Genomic DNA, 20,804 nt, shown 5'->3' with positions numbered 1-20,804 from the left:
AACCCAAACCGACGCTCCATGTACGGTTGATACCGCCGCTGCACACGGGAACTGTCAGATCGCTCGAATAATAGCTTGCCTCCGGTGCATGTAGGCAGTTATAGCATTGTGAAATGCAGAATTTACTTGCACTAGCGTAACTGGTAGTCAAGGCTGTTGTTGTGCGTTTTCTTCCATTGTATGACATCCAATCAGAGAGCCGAGCGTGAGCCTCTGCGTCATCGTTTCTAAAGTCCTCCGTTTTGACCCGTCTACACTAAAACGCCCTCCGGAGATTCAAAACGCAAAACGGGGTCGGCAGCGTTTCTAAACTTCTCCGTTTTAGGTCTTCGTTTTTGCCGTTTTAGTGTGGAGGGGAGGTGCAAACGTAGCAAAAGGTCTGCGTTTCTAAACTAAAACGTAGTAGTGTGGATGGGGCCTCAGAAGTTTGCCAACTGAGAGAGTGGGGACACAGTTTTGTCTATAGAAGAGGGTATATACATTTAAAAAAAAGAATGTAAAATAATAGAGATAAAGGGAATAGAAAGAACTAGAGAAAGTGTGTAAGGAAATGAGTGTAGGACATAGGCTATTAGGGGTGGGGGAAAAAATCGATTCTTAGATGAATCGCGATGCGGACGTGGACGATACTGAATCGATTCAGAAATGTCAAAAATCGATTTCCAAAAAAAAAAAAAAAATTTTTTTTTAGATATGTAGGCTATTTATAATGACGTAATATTGACGGAACGCAAAAGACGGAACTCTGAAGCGCGGAAGTGCAGTGCCAAGACCGTCTGTCTGTGGCGTGCGCACATAACAGAGACGCGATGGCTGAGCGCGAAATCCAAACACCCTCCTCGTTAAAAGCTGACGTGTGGAAATATTTTGGCTTCTATGAAGTTGAAGGGGGAAAGTAGCTGGACAAGAGCCACACTAGTTGTAAGCTTTGTAGAATAAAACTAAAATATTTCGGTAACACGACAAATATGAGAAGCCATATGACACGTTTCCACCCAGAGGAGGAAAAACACTCTGCTGTACCAGAGCCGTTTCTCTCTATGGCTCTGGGCTGTATCGGTGTTCAGACGATTTCTGCTGCCTTGTCGAAAAATGCTACTCAAACGCGAATCGATCACAGATAATGTTGATTCTTTCTCTATTGTTTCCATAATGGTGTAAATCTCACAATATTATGACATCGTTATTTCATTTTAATCAGGGTAAGTGTATGGGGGGCATATTTTGATCTTTTAAATGAACTAGCAATTATCACATTTGATATAACAAGTAAAAATGATAATATTATATGAAATAAAATTATAATAAAATTTGAAGTTAAGAGTACAGTATAATGTACTGTTTTTATTTTTAAATCGGGTGTGAAAAGTAAAAATTATCATCAAATATTCATCTTTCACCTGTCAAAGTTTCCTACAAGTCTCCACAGCAAGGATGCATAGATTTATGGGCGTGGTAAGCAGAAGAAGTATGCTCATGCTGCTAGTTCAAGCACACATTTATTTTCCTGTTGGTTCTTTGCAATTTTAATAAAATATATTGTACGTTAATTCTTTATAGGTCATTACTTTGTACTTTTAAAGCAAAGTATTTATATTCACACACACACACACAAAAAGATTCAGATAATCGCTTTAGAATCGAATCGCAGGCCTCTGAATCGTAATCGAATCGTGAGGTGCCTCGAGATTCCCACCCCTATAGGCTATTAGGGGCTTTTGCATCGGCTAGTTAGAGGAACTTGGTTATAGGAACCAGCCACCAGGGTAGTTCCCAGAGAACTAAATGTTCCCCTATTTTCCTGGTTGTATTTACACAGCCACTTGTTGTTGTGACTTATTTTGACGGCACTGAGAATGCCATAGCCTGATCTTTTTACCAGTCCTCTACTGTTACACAAAGAAAGTTAACAGAGCCCACTTGGTCCCCTCAAAGTCGCATTAGATTTTCTCCTCAGAATAAAGGTAGAAAGGTCCATCTATCACTGTTTCCATCTTCGTAGAGTTAGTTCTTGGAGTAGATATATAGGCTATAATGTGTGTACACTGTTAAAAAAAAAAAGTTGGTTCTGGTGTTTATCGCTTGCATTTGGGTTCGGCCAATCAGCGTACACTTACGTCACTGTTAGTTTCTATTGTGCTGGATTAGACCATACAACCCAAAGTGGGAGCTAATTTACTTCCCCCAAAAGGCATTCCTACACTGAAAAAAAACAAGCAAAATTTATTTAAATCTTCTTTGGCAATTTTTTGCACAAATATTTTTTAAGTAAATTTCACATATGGAATTAAGTAAACTCTACTTAACTAAGTTAAGTGAACGTAACAAAGAATATAAGTAATTTTAACTTGGCTAGTAAAAGTTGAGGGAGTAATGAGTTAAGTAATATCTATTTAGTTGAAGTTGCTTTTGCATTGCATTTCACTCAAACAATATAACACTGAATTAAACCACACTTTTAAAGTATATGCTTTGCTTAGAAACATCTAAGTAAGTAATACAATAGACATTGTGTGATATCTACATTTCAAACGTTGCACTTTACGTGAACGCATAGACCTCAATACTTGGTAAACAATACACATTTGATGGATAGTTTTTGTTTGAATGTGTTATTTTGAGTAGAAAATTAACTGAAAATGGCAAGTAACTAATCCTAACACCAAAAGCAATGATAAAACAGTGTAAATACAGCTGGAAAACAGTGAAAACCTTAATTATTCAAGGCCCAGTGCATGATGGGAACACCAGTATCAGAAAAGTTGAGTAATTTTACTTAATTTTATAATGTTGATATTTATGCTTTCATTTCTGCACGCTTAAATTGAGTACTAATGTAGAATTTACTTAGTTTTTTAAATTCTTGTCTGAACTAACTTTTTCATGTAAATTACATAGTTTTTTTCTGTAGTATTTACTTCACCACAAAATCATTTTTATCAGTGTAGAACTAAAATCATTCCCAGTTCCTGCGGTGCAAACACGCCAAAAAGCAGGTACTTCCGGCATTAGTTTTAGGAACTACGGAAAGGTTCCTCCAGTGCGAAAGCCTTTATTGAACGGAGGAGGAGATGAGTGTTGTTCTCTGGCTGAAGAGTTGCAGACAGCTGGAGGAAATGGCCTGAATCCCTGCATTCCTGCTCTGGGTCAAACATGAGTCTGAGAGACCCTGCCAGATCCCCAGTTCCTGGAAGATCTGTTTAAACAAAAGAACTGTGTTTCTGAAAGCATGTAATATATTGCTTTTTAAAACAGTGCGGAGTTGATGCAGATCATACTTGGATAATTCAAAGAATGTCAATGTGTGCGAATCAAAACCCTTGACAATCTCATTTGATATTGTTATTGTATATTGGCCTCAGTTAGCCTAGGTCACATTTAAAAATGGATTGACATGTACACTATCATTCAAATTATTTTCCTGCAAGGAATCAGTAATGATGCTGAAAACTCATCTTTAAATCACAGGAATAAATTACATTTTAATATATATATTAAGAGGAAACTTATTTGAAATTGTAATATTTCACAATAATACATTTATTTCTGAATTTTTAATCAAATAAATGGAGCCTTTGGGAGCCTAAGAGACAGAAAAAATATTATTATTTTTTTTAAACAAAATATAGCCAAACACACATTTGTTGTTTAGGTTTTATATTATTTAGAAAATTATAGATTCTCTATTTAGAATAAAGTCAAAAGTATTTGTACACTTTTTCATGTTGTGAAACATTATTTTAGATGTTTAGATCACAAATAACTGTGCAAACTTGAAATGCACTCTATTAAAAATTAGACGTTGTAAGCTAATGGCCGCACTGCTCTAGATATTAGCATTGCCAGTTTAAAAATCCATAGTGGTCACACTAATGTCTACTTGATTTTACTAATATTGAAGGGCTGGAAACCCGCTCCTGATGGTGTCATCGGAATACATTTTCCTACAATACTTATGTAACGCTGGCATGGCCATACAAAAGGAATCCCATTGGAAATTAATTAGTTCGGGTGCCAGGTAGAATTAGGTCTACCAAAAACATAAGAATTTAACCCAGGATAACTCAATAAGCCACCAGTTACACATAACAAATGTATAGTCATGGAATTCATTCACAAAAACATCTCACACAAAAAATATTCAGTTTGTATATTTGAATTGTTGCTTTAACAAAACTGAAATAAAAAGTGACACGAAAACAATTTTCATACAATAAAGGTTTGGTACAATAAACAAATCAACAAAGCCTTTAATGTATTTTGTGTGGTGTACTCGTATTAATTAATAGCCTATTATTTCAAAAGTCCGTTTCTCAACAAAATATCAATGGAAAAATATAACCAAAGATATCACATTTAATAACACTCAAAACACAGATCGTTACATTAAAAAATCGTCGTATACAAAAAAGAAAACGAGGAACACAACAAAGCGCTCGCTCTGAGCGTGACTTGAAAGCGAGTTTGGTGTGAGTAAATGTGAATTTTTGTATGTGTGTGTCACTGAAATGAATGCAAGAAGGCCTCAGAGGAAGACTTGGGGAGCTTGAGGAGAAACGGTTTTGAAGCTTTAGGAACCGGCAGCATAGTGCTGTCAACATAGTTTTTAAGCTACCAAGAATGAAACCTTTTATCCCTTATATTGACATGAAGAAGCCATTGTAACGGCTTGGACTGTGACCCCTGTTGAGCTGAAGTCTGGAGGAAAAGCGAAACTGCAAGAGATTATTATTAGTATCTCTTCACTTAGACTGGGTTGATGTTTCCTCCTGGTGCATAATTTCTAGCACTTCTTGGAACTGAAGGAGAGTAATTAGTGATCAGGCGTAATAGATGGAAATTTCTCTTTGCCAGCTCTCCCACTGATTGTCTTTGAGATCTCTTTAAAGCAGTCGAGATGTTTGTAATGGCTATCCAGTGCTCTAAGGCCCCATCCACACTACTGCGTTTTAGTTTAGAAACGAAGAATTAAAACGAATACGATCTCCGTCCACACCAGCGTTTTAGCTGTGTATTAGAACTGATCTCCGTCCACATTACAACGACTGAAAAGGCGGATCACGTCACCATTCACCTACACTGGGCATGCGCGTGACGGCGTAAACAGGAAACGGATTGACTATTCCTCAGACTTCGCTGAGGTTGATAAGTGCCGATCTGGACATTCAAGAGTTTTTGCACCATTCTTCAGGAACTACAACTTCATTGATAAAATTATCCCACCATGCGCTGGTTCTTCCCGGGTTAACCCAAACCGACGCTCCATGTACGGTTGATACCGCCGCTGCACACGGGAACTGTCAGATCGCTCGAATAATAGCTTGCCTCCGGCGCATGTAGGCAGTTATAGCATTGTGAAATGCAGAATTTACTTGCACTAGCGTAACTGGTAGTCCAGGCTGTTGTTGTGCGTTTTCTTCCATTGTATGACATCCAATCAGAGAGCCGAGCGTGAGCCTCTGCGTCATCGTTTCTAAAGTCCTCCGTTTTGACCCTTCTACACTAAAACGCCCTCCGGAGATTCAAAACGCAAACCGGGGTCGGCAGCGTTTCTAAACTTCTCCGTTTTAGGTCTTCGTTTTTGCCGTTTTAGTCTGGACGGCAGGTGCAAACGTAGCAAAAAGGTCTGCGTTTCTAAACTAAAACGTAGTAGTGTGGATGGGGCCTAAGAGTTTGGCTAATGTAATCTCCGGTTTCTCAGGGGTTTTCTGACTGCTTTGCGTTTGAAAAAGTACCATCAACACGTGAATCATAAAGCTGTTTACCCCAACATGAGAATGTGAGGGCGATAGGTACGACTTTACTTTTGATATCAGACGGCGAGAATGAATGTGCATCCCAACATCAGATGAAGCCTCACATGACTGCCGTGATGAAGACACAATAGTGTGCATTTCTGTGTGCGTACGATATGAATCCAGCAGCGGTGTGGGCTTTATCATGGATCTGAGAACTTAGATTTGGACTTAGAAGAGCGGAGGCTGGCTTGGGGTGTTACAGATGAGATGATGCTGAGAGATTGATTCTCGGGAAACCATGAATAGCTCTTTGTTCTCTCTGAGTTTGAAGTGAAGTTTTCTGTATGTGCTTACTCTCAAGTCGTATATAAAATGATATCTTGGCTCGGTGACATGTACAGGCTGTTGTTATGTGTGTGTTGTTGCAGTCGCAGACTCGTAGCCATACTGAGGCTGAAGCTTTTCCTTATCAAACACAGAGCCCCTCTTCTCTTTCAACAGTCACTTTCTTTATACAGTTTGTCTAGTGATGTGCTGAAATTTCAGGAACAGAAAATATTTGGCTGAAAAAGAATAAATAAACAATTTCAGCTAATTTATTTATTTTGGATGACTGATCCAGTCCGATTCCGAGTTTGGTAGTCATGATCCAATTCCAAAACATTTCTTGCTCAACTTTTTTTCTTATTAATAAATTTGTTTGCCGACTTGATGGCACATCATCTATTTGGTTACCAACATTCTTTAAAATATCTTCTTTTGTGTTCAGCAGAAGAAAGAAACTCATACAGGTTTGGAACAACTTGAGGGTCAGTAAATGATACAAAAAATTTCATTTTTGGGTGAACTGTCTCTTTAATGTTGTATTAGTGATTCTCCGATGACACTTTTTTACAGTGTCAGCAAGCATATATTTAGTGCACACACAATTAGGAAATCTACAACCGGTCAGCATGTTAGCAGTGTGAACAAAATGGATGCTAAAGTAGCAATATGTAAAATTTGTTTGACTGGTTTATCACACAACACCCTGAACAGCATACTGATTTCAATTTCCCAGTTACCCAAAATTGAGTTACTCTAACAGTTTTGGTTTTTATCTAAATGAAAACTTCTGCTCCGGGTTCATTGCCCTGCCCCTCATTCTCTTACATTGAGAGAAAGGCGTCCCCTCGGCCCTCTACAAACTCCCCACAGTGCGTTTCACATTTGAATTCATCAGCAGATCTCCATGACTGTACTGCAAACACACTGCTATTTGGACAGAAATCTCTTTCTGTATCACACATCCCTCTGGCTCCGACTCTGTGCCAGCGAAGGTTGTTAGCGAGCCCTCGGTTCTGTCACAGTTGCGTCTCAATAACAGGATGTTGTGTTTCCACTGTCACCCGTCCAACCGTTGTAATTCTCAGCTGTCAGAACGGTTACAAGATGTTGAATTTGAAGTAAGAGTGGGAAATTGTCCACCAGAGCTTCCCAGAGAGCTTTTAACGTATTTGGGGCAGCAGTCCTGAAGTAGAACAGTTGAGCCGATGAGACTCTTGTACTGTCAAAGCAGAACAAATATAAAGATATTACATTATGCAGATACTGCTCTGTTTCAGCGGATGACTCTGAGAGATTGTGCTGTACGTGTATTTAGAGTCTCACTCGTTTACCAGAAAACTTAGTAAGAGAGACTGAAATAGTCACATTAATAACAACTTTTTACAGTATTAATTTGGCTCAGATTGAATAATCCTTCTAATGTGTGGCTCTCCATTGTAAATGTGACTGCATACGTGAGCTGATATTTTGAATTTGGACTGCAGGACCGATCTCGACCACTCATTCTTACAGACAGTACAGGTGAAGGGTCTGATAAAGAGATGATTTATAGGCTAACCTAATGAATGATGCAGATATGTTAAAATGGTAAATTCAGCAAACATTTTTAACACAATGTCTACTAAATGCACTGTATTGAAATATTTGAAAACAGAACGAATATTATGAGATTACAAAGATAAACTATACTGTTCAAAAGCTTGGGGTTGTGAAATATTATTAATTTGAAATGACTGTTTTCTATTTTAATATAATTTAAAATATTTTTTTTTCCTGTGATGCAAAGCTGAATATTCAGCGTCATTTCTCCAGTTTTTAGTGTCACATGATGATTTGCTGCTCAGACACAGTTATTATCAGTGTTGATAAAAGTTTTTTGATTAATTGAAAGTTTAAAAGGGCACCACTTATTTTTAATCGAAATCTTTTGTAACGTTGTAAATGTCTGTCTCTTTTGGTCAATGTGTAAATGTATTAATTTGTTTTTTAAAAAGACCTCAAATTTTTTTTACGGTTTTGTAAAAGATAATTACAAGCTAATGTAATGCATGATGCAAAAATCATGCATTATCCATTTAATCCCAAATATCTGCTATTTTGAGATTATGTAAACATATTGTCCATTTATAGAAGTATATATCTAGATTTTTCATTTTCTTTTTTTGTGACATTGAATTTTGTTCCATTCTATCACACACTAATATCAGAATGAGTCTTATGTAAAGGCGTTTATACCTGTCTGGTGAACCTGAACCCAGCCTAATTGTTCAGGACTTCCTTAAGTCTAGATAGTTGACCATTCCTTCCTGGAAGCCACCAACTAATTGATTTTGGAAACATGTTTTTTGGCACATCCCGACATGCCATAGATAAGCATGCATATTGCTCCTTTTAGGCCTGTGCACAGAACGCTGTCTGTGTGCCTAACCTCAAAATACCCTTTCTCTGGCCACTGCCTTAGTGTGCTGTATTCTGAGTCTTGGCAGGCCTAATTGGGTGAAGTAGAGCATGCTGTAATGTGTTGTCATGGTGAAGCAGTGCTGGGTTGTAATGTGATTTGCTGTAGTGGCAGTCAGAGCTGTAAATTCTCACTGATGGAATCAGGAGTGTGTCAGACGCCCAGCGTGAACTAAACGTAGGTATGTATCGCCCGAGGTCCGCGATATAGCATTGGTGCACACCGTTACCAGCCGATCTCCTCTCTCACACACACACTCACACACTTCTCCTTCACACAAACAGTCGGGAGGGGTAATAGAGCTGAATTGATCAGTATTGATGGGCGGGAGTCTGTCAGGCCATAATGTTTGACACCGCAGGGAATGTTTGTGTGCCGGAGCGTGTCTCCTCTTGTCCCCTCAGTATGAGTGTGTGTGTGTGCATATAGAAGGTCAGGAACACACACACACTTTTATCTTTCCCTCTAAAACAGCTCGTGTCTACGCCTGTGTGAGATAGATAAACCCAAAATTCATGAGCTATGAATCAGGCTTAGGCTGCCTTTGATGTCGTATACTACGAGGAGACATTCCAAAGCCTTCTGTGTTTGTGTGTGTGTGTGAGAAGAGCGAACCGTATTAGCGGTACGAAGGCAAGAGCAGCAGCTGTCAGCTTGTACCCATCAGTTTTGCTTTGACTCTATTGTTTGAGGAGACAGTGGGTAGATGCCTGCGGGCTGGCACTGCCACACACACATGCCATATTTACTGTTATTTCATGGATGTTGTATTGCACCTTGTGTGTTGTAATTCATAATATCAAGCTTATTATTTTGACATGTGCCATGTCATTTTCTCTCATTGTTGCGTTTCTCTCCTGATTCTCAAAAACACTCGCTCACACACACACACACACACGTAAGGATAGCTTGTACTGTTGTTCTGGTGAGCTGCTGTTTCTATAGCAGCAGGTAGTAATGCTAACGTCTCACTCTGGTCTCTCTGACAGATCACTCCATCCTCTGACAGCTCGCTGACGCCCACATAAAGGAACTGACTGACCCATAGCTCATGGCTTCCTTAGTACTGGGATTTTGCTTAAACATGACCTAGATCTGGGAATTCACCGTGTTTCATTATACTGTAAGTTTCCTTATCTTGATGGCAGTGTCATGATCTAGTGAGATCATTACTTGGATACCATTATTGCGCATCTTCAATTATATTTGGTTTCTCAAAATCGAGTGCGCTCACTGCCTAGATGGCATGTTTGTACTTCATAGATGTATTGGAACGTTTTATTTCAATTGTTTGACTTATTTTAGTAAATAAAGTTGAACCAACATTTTCGAATTCAACAGTTTCAAATTCCTGATTCCAGTTTTCATACTACAACAAAGTCTATTAGCTTAACTAATCATAAATTAATAAATACAATTAAACAGTCAATAATGACAAATGAACAAATTGTAATAGCACACATAAATATAAAAAACAGTACTTTAAGTTTTTCAGGTACAGTAATAGTTATAGGTTTAACATTAGTATTCAGGTACAGAAATTGAATAAGGAAATGTAAAATAACAATGCATATTCCTCACTGTATTCATTATGTATAGATTATTACAGAAGTTATTTAGTCAAGAACAGTGAGTGATTATCTCTTTCTCTGATTAACATTAACTACAGCAGGGATATTAGGCTCCTTTCACTTTAAGACCTAATGCACGGATCTGACATATCATAGACGTCATTTTGAACATCATAGACTTGTTGCAATATTTAAATTGACATGTCCATTTTCAGGTTCAAAACCTAGTAATCTTACTCTAGTAATGTACTTCTTAGACGGCATTTTTGAGCATCATTGGCATGTTGGAACGTTCGGTTTGACATGATTGATTTAATGTTTTCTTAGTGAGGTATCTGCAGAATTTTTCTACGTCATTGGTGTTGAATTGTTCAGTACAAGTTTGATTCAACACATTCAATTAGATTTTGAAATGATCAGTTTAAAATGTTTGGGTTTTGGCATCATGCAACTAGATGGCATGTTTAGTATCATAAACATGTTGAAACATTTGATTTGACGTGTTTGATACAACCCTCAAAAGTACCTGTGAGCCGACTGCGAAACTAAAATGTTTTTATATACATGAGGTAACATTCAAATTGTTCAAAACCTAGTAACCTCACTGCCAAGACAGAATTTTGATTATCATTGGCATGTTGGATTCAACATTCGTTTCGATTTTGAAATGTTCAGTTGGAAATGTTTGATTTTACACTCAACCTAGTGAGCTGATTTTCTAGACAGCATTTTTGAGCAACATAGGCATATCATATCATTAAATTCTGCATGTTTGATTTGACCTCTACCTAGATGACATGAAGAATCACAGAGATGTTGGAATGATTGATATTGTGTGTTCACTATCGGGCATGTTTGAGCATCATAGATCATATCGCGTATGATTCAACACTCAATATTTAGTCAGCTGATTACCTATCTATATAGATAACATTTTTGTACACCATAGACATGTTGTAACGTTCAAATTAACATTTGATTTTTTTTGGCTCAACTTACTAAACTTCCCTGCCCGGACGGCATTTTTGAACACTTTTGGCATGTCGGAATGTTCAGTTTGGCATATCTGATTCAACATGTTCAGTTCAATGTTTGATTCAACACAGTTGTTTGAATTTTGGAATGTTCAGTTTAAAATGTAACACTTTTGGAACAGTTCAGACGTTCGAGTCAACATGTTTGGTTTCAGACCCAAAACCTACTAAGTTCAACACCTAGATGCCATCTACACTGTTCAGTTCGACACTCAAAACCTGGTGAGCTGCCCACCCTCATAAAACTTTTAGGCATCATATGACCGTTGTATTTGAATTTTTGTCTTGACGGTATGAACAGGCCTGTGTTGGGTAAAGATGTCTAGGTAGGCAGCTCGCTAGGTCCTGAAAGACATCTAGTGGGATACCGTTACAAGCTTTTCGTTTGGTTGCAAAATAAGAGATGTTTGTTGACGGTATAAGAGCACTGTTGTAGAGATAAACAGACAGAAGGACACTCCCTGACGCTGGGAGATTTTTGGCCTGCAGCCTCATTTGTTTGTTTCATTTCTTTATTTGTTTGTCTGGTGTGTGGACTGACCTGTTTTTCGTCTTCTGTGTTGTGTGTTTGCGTGGTGTGATAATGGCTCATCCATCAATGATCTGAACAAAGCGTGTGTCTGTGTGTGTGTTTGCAATGCTGTGTTTTGGAGCCCCAAGGACAAACTGGTGTTTCGAGTTTTGTTGCCCTTAGGCAGAATTCACTTCCTTCTCCTCTCGTTTTACTGCTCCGCTTCTGGATTCTTCCAGATCCTTTTGGTTTCCTGGCCAGTCAAGTTGAATTCTAACATGTTTTTTTAGCAAACATGATCAGGTGTTTTTATGGCTTACAAGATATCGTCTGTGTCAAGTGAAGTCACCTTCATTTCTCTGTGTGTGTGTGTGTGTGTGTGTTGCTTGGATAGTTAAATTAATTGGTCAGTATTCAATTTTAGCGCCATCAGGTACAATATGGATATTTTTTTTACACTATACTATTTTATGAAAATACTAGGCCTATTTCTTTTCCTTTTTAGCCATGTGCTTAGACACTCAGACTACACGTGTACTGTAGCTCTCACTGTCACATTCACAAACCCAAACACCTGTGCACTGTTTGATCACATGCCAGCCAGATGGCACACATGGGCATTTCCTAGAAGCCCGCTGGCCTCCCGAGATCATTATTTTCTGGCTACAATCACAGATGGGTCGGGCTATCCAACAACCAACTGGTCAGTTAGTGATGTGATTTTCGGTGAATAATTTAGAAACACAACTATTTATATGGTTTTAACTTTTAAGACTTAGGGGATGCTGTGGTTTTGAATGCTAGCAGTAACTACTGTCTGCATTGTACTACCCTCTCTAAAAAGTTATCTCTAACAAAATTTCTCTTGAAGTACCCAATGCCATAGTCATCAAAGCTGACTTTGCAACAAATTCACAACCTTTAGCAATTCATTTTCATTAGCCTAAAATTTGAGCAATGTTCCTGTTTATATTCAGAGGATGTCCGTGTTTTGGGATGACTGATAGTTTAAAGAGGGCCCTGAATAACACCAAGGCTGATCTATAAGCTGATATTTGCCCTTTTTTAAATTTGCATTTGTTAATTTGTTTGTCTGTCTGGTGATAAGTGTCGGAAGTGCATCTTTTATATTGACAGCACCAGGATTTTAGTTTTGACAGTTTTACTATTCTCTTTGTTTAACAGTTCTGTCTAATAAATTATTAATCAAACGTTAAAGAAATTGTATATGAAAATACTATAATGGAATGACGAAACCAAGAACTTGCTATCTAAATTATAAATTGTTTATTTTACAGGTTTATTTTTTTCATCAAATTCAAATTATTTTTTTCTTATCTATTTATTTTTAAATGATTTATTTCCTGCTTTAGTAAATATGCAAAAATATAAATGCAAAATATAAATAATAAAACAAATTTACTGTTATTTGTTATCTTTAAATTAAATTGTCATATCGTATATATTAGCTTTATGTGGCCATCGGCTACCCTGCTTTCTAAATTATTATCAGCATAGGTCATCAAAAATTCGGTCAACTACTAATCAGTTTACTTTTTTAATGTATGTGTCTGGTCTTATTGTGTAACTCACCTTTTTTGGCTGACAGCACTAATCATTTTCATTCAGATAACCAAGACTAGTCGATTTTGTGAACATGCAGAATGTTTGTCCGTTTGTTCTGCTGACTCCCACTGTGTGGCACATGCGCGACCTCTAATCTATAATTCATATTTGCATGTGTTTTCTGCTTTATTGATTAGCTTTCACTTACACAATGGATTTTATGTACCTTTGACCTTCATCGCTTATCTCAGTGAATTAAAGGATTATGACTAGCCCCTGCCTGCACACATGAAGCAAATGCGAGTCGAAAACACAGTCTCATGAAACCGTAACGACCTTCCTCTCTTCACCATGACCCTCACCTTTCATTTCCAGCATCATATGCTTTCCTCTGTCCTTCACACCCAGTCAAGTAAACCCTATAGGGCTGATCAAATGCCCACCCCCTACCCTCCACTGCACATCTTTCCATTTTAAACACACACTGCCCAGCTGCTATCACCAGGGGGTATTGTCTGACGCCCAAAAAACAAAGTGACAGGAAATCGTCAGAGGAAACAAGCTGTGTTGTGATTGACAGATCTTGTCCTGGCACTGGCAGTTTGTGGCAGGTATAAGCTGAGTCACTTGCTGTAGGCTGCAATAGTATGAGCGAGAGGAAATTAGGGTGATTTAAAGCTCCAGGGCTCACAAACCGACACCAAACCCTGTCTTTCGATGTTTGATGCAGGGATCATGAGACCCAAGTTAGTTGAATTAAAATCACTACTGGTTACATGCCGCTGCCGTGTGTGTGTGTGTGTGTGTGTGTGTGTGTGTGTGTGTGTGTGTCAGAGCCGGCCCGAGCCTTTTGGGGGCCCTAAGCAGAATTTGATTTGGGGGCCCCCTCCCACTACACGAAGTCACCTGTGCTTGACGATTATTGACACAAATGTCACGCAATAATGATAAATTATAAATGAATACAGTGAGGTTATGTATTATTACAAAATAAATACTAAATAAAAAAAAGTGCCTACTTAAATAAAAAAGTTGAAACTTTTACTTTACTCTTTTACTAACTCTTTGAAACTTCTTAAAACAAACTGTCTCAAAACTTATATAAAATAAATTATTTGCAAAAAATAATGACAAAACTGAGAAATCAGAAACATAATAAGAGCAAGGGTTCAACAATGACAATTATTGTTGAAAATTGTAAAAATATTATTATTATTTCTCAACTGTCTCAATACAGTGTAACTGTCCTCAAAATCTTTTTTATTATTATTATTGTAACAGACTTTGTTGGATTGTACATGACAGAATCCAACCAAGTGTGTTACTATAATAGCCTACCGGTAATGTATTGGCGCTCGTTGTATGTTTGATGCAATCTATTTTTCCCCTCGGGGCTTGCCGTAGATAGGAATGGGTCGTGCACACTTGGTACTGGAGTGTCGCGGGTTTTTGGAGTTAGTGATCTGATGTGTGGTATAATAAAGTGGAGAAGAGTTTAAACTGCTATGTTTATTATTTATTCAAACTGCTACCCTTACACCTAGAAGGTTAAGTTCCCCTGCAGCTATTTTCTCCAACTTAAACCGATACCGTGACTATGCTGTTGCAGTTGCGCACTAATTGTCTATGCACTCGCGAGGTGTCTAGATTATGCGCATGACTTAAACGCTGGCAGACACAGCAGCAGTTGTTGCCAGGTATATTGATCATGAAATCAGAATTTTCTTGTCTTTAATTATTCATTCATTCATTTATGACACTTGTTTAAGTCATCTAAAAAAAAAAAGTAAACTCGATTGGGGGGCCCCCTGGTGGCCAGGGGGCCCCAAGCAGACGCTTAGTTCGCTTATGCCTCGGGCCGGCCCTGGTGTGTGTGTGTGTGTGTGTGTGTGGTCTCAGTTTGAGCTAGCAGAATCTGAGCTAATTACTATGTGAACAATTAAAAACAGTTTGAAGTCTTTCAGATCTGGCACTTGGTGTCGGCTTGCTTCCCAGTAGTGTGTTAGTTTAAACGTCTGCATATTCACACAGTTCATACTTGCTTTTCCCATTTCACTCAGACAGTATAAACCAAGGAATTCACAGGCTGAGGGAAACCGAAACATTTAATTTGAAAGTAACACATTATTTCCCCCTTATTTCTGCAGCTGCTGTTGTGAACTTGCCCTGTGAGTGTTGGGATGTGCCATCTGCCAAATGTTGGGGGTGAAACTTTTACACAAACTCACCTTGAAGTGCTTTTACATTCACTGAAACAAAAAGCCACCTTCAGTGCACCATACAATGCATTTAAAATCAGTGAATATTACCAGTGGCATAGCTGAGAGCAAACACTGTGGAAAAACTACATGACAGTTTTTAGTTCTGACTGGATTGTATTGAAGTTGATTTTGTTTCATGAATTAGCCATGTATCATTGTAATCTAATATCCAGAGGTTAGGGTTAGGAATATAATTAGGTAATTTGATGTACACTACACATAAGTAATTATTTCGTAACTAGTGTACACAGCTGTAAATTGTGGTCTGAAAAGGAACTGCTGGAAGCATTATAGATTTTTTATTAGACAATGAGAGATTTAAAAATATATGTCTTAAGCTGAGACTGACCTTGAAAGGAATAATAAAAAATGTAGAAGAACCTTTGCCCTGAAGGGATAGATTTTGAGGGGGGTTATGCCGAAATCACACCTCAGAGACATGATATATGAGAAATATATCGTTAATATTGGAGGGAAAGGGGTATAGTGTGCTGTTCTTTGGCCAGTACTCAGATCATTAAACAATAACAATGCTGTTGAAATGAATATTGGACAGATATCTCATACATTGCTATTACTGTAGCCTACTTATCACAAACAGAGAGACAAGCTGTGGATGTTTAATCTAATATTTGGATGGATGGAGTGCAATGGAATAGATGGAGATGGTGAGAGACAATGAAAAGGAAGATAACGTGAAGTTACACAGAGGAACAGGCGATGCTGAGTGGCTTTTCATAGTCACTGAGCTGCGGTGAAGCCTGATTCAAGCTGACTTTCATATTAAAGCGAGTCACTGGGATTCAGATTCCCTCTTGCTCTCTTCCCTGGATTCCTTCACTACAAACCCTGTCAGATTTCGTCTCTTCCCGCTCCTCTGTTTGCTCTACTTCTTCCTCTCCCTAGTATCCTGTCTTTTTGTGTTTGTCTTGTTCTTTGACTTTCTGTCAGTTTCATTTCGTCATTTGTTCACAGTGAGGAATGAAGCTTGTGGAGATACTTTGTGACTCAAGGGGCCTTTCTCTCTGTCACAAAGTTTGAGCGTCTCATTCAAAATCTAGAGTGTATCACAATCCTATGCTTATGCATTCTTGATTAAGTCTGTAAAACAGCCCATCTTATTATCTACTCAGCAGTTTCCATCAGTAATCCAGCACAGAGTCCTTGTTATGTAACCCCTTTTGTATGCAGCTGAATGTGGGCAGAATCCTAATCTTACTTTCAGCTATCTCTCAGGTAATTGGACGCTTCACCCTGCTGACCCAACATCTCCATCTGTCATAGCTGTCCTGTGACCAGGGTGATGGTTTTCATGGCTGGTAAATGTGTCAGCACCTGTCAGATTATCAGGGGCGTAGTCATATAGTAGTAGTAGGCATTGGGCTTTGCCGTAACTGTTGATAAGGCTAGTAAACTACATCTGACTTTCACATTTTCAGACTTTAGGTTCGCTCCTTTATGTCCAAAATCAATACACTGAGTGATCAAGGTGCCCCTCAGGTCAAAGTTCATTTGTTCTATTACTTTTGTCAGTTGGTGTATCTTCTCATTCACACTTAATTTGCAAGTAATATCTACATCTATTGTTACATCGTATCAGGTAACAATATTGGCCAGCTGCTATGTAGAACTCGGTGTTGTAGTTGCTTGCTCAGAGATTATGGTAAATTATGTTCTTGACTGTATATTTAAAAAAATAAAGTGGTATTAGTGGATTTTATACAGAATATCTGCCAGGAAGAGGAAAAGAGATTAGCCCCAAGAGAGTATGAGAAATCCACATCTGAAATCCGACCACCTCACTTCCTCTCTCTCATACCAACCTATTTCTCTTCTTGTCTCTTTTTCATCCTACTACCTTTTTCTTATTTTATTTTCAGTCAGCTTTTCTCAGCTTTTTTCTCTCAAAACTGCTATCCCCTTGAGCAAAATAACATCACAATATTAGAAAAAAGGTTTGGGAGAAGTAGGGGCTCCAAAGTGCTTTGAGTAAGTGGTATTTAGGGAAAGGAAAAAAAAAATCACAAACCCAAAAAACAGAATGTTTTCATATGTTGTATATAAGTATCCAGATTAAATGAATACCCCATACTAATTTTTCTTTGTTTCTTGCCTTTTTACAGGTCTCTGATTTGAGTGGCCTTTGAGCTTTATGATTGTTCCAAAAAGATTAGGGAAGGTTAGTCCTTTCCTACTAAAGAAATGAGTGTGAGAGGAGGAAGCAACAGCAGTGTGGAGCTTGTCCATCTCACCACCTCCTCACAGAAAACCAGAAGTCTCGATCCAGGATGCTTTCTTCCCCACAACCCCTGCCCTCATCTTTGGCCCTGAGACTACAGTGGGCTCCATGAACATGTACAGAGATACAGGGGTGTGTGCCACCCCACTCTCTCAACCTCTTCCTCCACCCCATCTCCGTCTACCCCTCCATAATGGCCACTCTTCCATGGGTGATCCTGCACCACCCCGTGTCTCAGTGCCCAAAATGGGGGTTCGAGCTCGGATTGCTGAGTGGCCTCCACGCAGGGCACTGTCAAGAGAATCGCTGCTTGAGAATGGCCAAGGCAATCATCCGGATGACGTCAACAGTGAGGATGGGCTTACACATGGAAGTGTGACCAGGTTGCCACAGCGAGTTACCAGGGATGGTGACTTCCTTGAATCAGGTCTGAGGCATCCAGGCACACCACCAAGGTTTCGGACCTCTGTATTTGCTCCCCTCCGACAGCGCTCCAACAGCGAGATTACATTGAGTGAGCAAGATGAATTGGAGGTCGAAAGTCGCTTGTTCCGGGAATATGGCAGTACCTCTTCCATCAACGTGCAGGCTGTGCCTGAGCAAAGCTTCTTTGATATGCTCAATCAGTTTCAACAGGAGCGGCCAGACCAGCGTAGCACAGCCCCTGCCAAGCTTGGAGAGCTGCTTGGTGCTTCTTTAGAGGGACCTTCTTCACATGCCTTCTTGTCGACGCCACAGCCCGATGACTGCCCGGAGAATCGTGTACGCAAAAAGAGTGGGGGAGAGTCATCCCTTGGCACCTCCTCTTTATTCCGCAAACTGCGTAGCTCCAGTCGGGGTGAAACAGAGAATCCACGTGGTGATGCGGATGACACACGGCCCCCCGAGACATTGTCTTCCAAACCCTGGCTATGTGTGCGAAGTTTTGCCCACTATGACTCTCAGAGCGTTCTGTTTGACTTGCACGAAGCAGCAGCTCGGCGTAGCTACGCCGCCCAACGTCGTAATACGGCCACCGGAGCTTCGGCTGCCTCTTCAGCTGCTCTTTCTTTGGCAGTTTCTAGAGCTATTGCTCTGGGGGGAGTGGAGCCCAACTTTTCTAGCACTGATGACCTCAGTGTCAGAGACCTATCAGAAGGATCAACCCTAGGACTGGAACATTCAGATCAGGGTGGTCCAGCTAGCGTTAACCCCAACTCTCAGCAACAGTTGTTGCTGAGCTGCCCGCACTTTCTAAATGAGACCGGAAGCTATGGGGAACGTAATGTCAGCTTCTTGAGCTCGTGGGCGGAGCGAGGAGAGGCTACTGTGGCGGAGGCTCATCTTCATCTTCGCTGCAGTAATGCCAGTGTGTCCAAACTGGAGCTACTGCCAGAATTTCGGGCCACCAGATTAGAGAGACTGCAGCAGCACTGCATCGAGCATGTTGACCTGGGTGCCAAATACTACCATGAGCACTTTTATGAGAAAGGTAGGACATTTATGGTTTCTATCTAGATAAAGGAAACTGCTATATTAGGAGACTGTACCGTTTGTCCATAATTGATTTTAGGCTGTGTCAACTAGAACCTCCAACTACATTGATACATTTATCAATATAAGTAATACATCTGAATATCATAATTTGATTGCATTTGAAACCCAATGCGTTTTCAGGATCAGCTTCAATCTCTCTTTTATGGTTTACATAATTTGTTCAATATAGCACCTCATAGAGGTGGTTTGACCTCCAATTGTATCTGTACAGCCCTAGCATCAAATATTCTTCTAAATTTAGTGGTTTCCCTTCATTTATTCTCATTACAGGAGTTTGTCTTTGGGATTTACATATCTTTAGCTCATTTAATCCTGCAAAACCAAATTCCACCTATAGTTCTTTCTTTAGAAGAGATTATCAAAGCATGCCACAATTATTAATGCTTCTTACTATTAGCCAATAGAAGCACAAAGTGAAGCTAAAGCTAAACTCCTGCCACACATCTGCCTCCCAAATGTTAATCTCACTAAAGGTCTTGCTTTCTAAAATGCCAATGTTGTAAAAACAAACCACAAAGTCTAAAAATAGCACGCTTGTCACCTCGTAGCTACATTAGAGAAATCCTTGCAGATGCGAGTTATCTGAATGCTCTAATTAGTTGTCTGTTTTTATGAAGAGTAAAGTTGGTGAGAGAAAGGTTACCGTTTCAGAAGTAATCTGTCATTCGATGACCAGGCTGCATGCCAAAAAGGGCGTGTATACTAGTTTTGTATTTTCAAGTTAAGCAGCACAAACTATCTTGAAGGTGAAGTGTGTAATTTTTGCAACAATAGCGGCATCAAATCCAAACACAAAACAAATTTTCATACATTTCCTCTTATCTGAAATTGTTTAGATGAAAAAATAATTCTGCTCCAAACTCATGCTATTTGTTGAGCTTACGTTGCTGTGTTGGCCTGGTTGCTCAGATGCTCCGTTAATTGTGATGTCTTAATAGTGCCATTGTAAGATGGGAAAGGGGAAGTATTTTAACTTTAAAATGATACTTTTCATCTTTAAGCCATACTTTTCATTGTGTGATCTGTTTTTCTCATTTAAGTGTTAAATGTTTAACTTAATGAGGATTCCCAGCCACCAAGGTAATTTTACCTTTTGGTGCCAATTACTTCTTGTTACAAGTTTACTTAATTTTCCAGTGCAGCAACACTTTTTGAGATGCTTATTTGGTAAATGAGTCACTAAAGTATTGCTTGTGTATTTGTGTTGTAGTGCCAGCCATACAGCTGTACTGATTTGGCATTCCTCAGTCCGGAAGGACAACATTTTGCATAGTATCAAAACCTTTGCTGCGTTATTAAAAAGCCCATATCTGCATGCTCCTGAGACTTCTAATTCTCTCAACTCAAGTTTCCTGAACTTCCAGAACCCTCACAAAACAACTAAACTCATTTCATGTGATGAGAAATACCGGATGACAGATTAAAGAAACATTATCCCAAATGCCATCAAGAAATTTAGACTGGAAAATTTAAGGATCTCACATTCACATCATGCTTTTTCCTATGTAATATTTTTGATCCCTGGATGCAGTAAATCGTAGTGTATAGAGGGAATGCATTAAC

General features: G+C 39.1%; 1 protein-coding gene across 3 annotated transcripts in view; it reads left to right on the top strand.

The window, feature by feature from the left end:
• Positions 1-20,804, top strand: part of sipa1l3 (signal-induced proliferation-associated 1 like 3) — a 91,304-nt gene that overhangs the window by 38,528 nt on the left and 31,972 nt on the right. For 2 of the 3 annotated variants that reach the window (XM_077194516.1, XM_077194517.1), the window contains one exon: positions 17,590-19,176. In XM_077194516.1, coding sequence (XP_077050631.1) covers positions 17,814-19,176 — 1,363 coding nt within the window. In that variant the 5' untranslated portion in view covers positions 17,590-17,813. Of the gene's footprint in view, positions 1-9,512; positions 9,647-17,589; positions 19,177-20,804 lie in introns of all 3 variants that reach the window. The other variant, XM_077194518.1, reaches the window with a different exon arrangement.

Source organism: Siphateles boraxobius, unplaced genomic scaffold, assembly GCF_051911475.1.
Source record: "Siphateles boraxobius isolate OS27281-9 unplaced genomic scaffold, OSU_SipBor_1 32, whole genome shotgun sequence".
Classification (NCBI taxonomy): domain Eukaryota; kingdom Metazoa; phylum Chordata; class Actinopteri; order Cypriniformes; family Leuciscidae; genus Siphateles; species Siphateles boraxobius.
The sequence above is the reverse complement of the archived record's forward strand: the minus strand, read 5'-3'. Positions and strand labels throughout refer to the sequence as shown.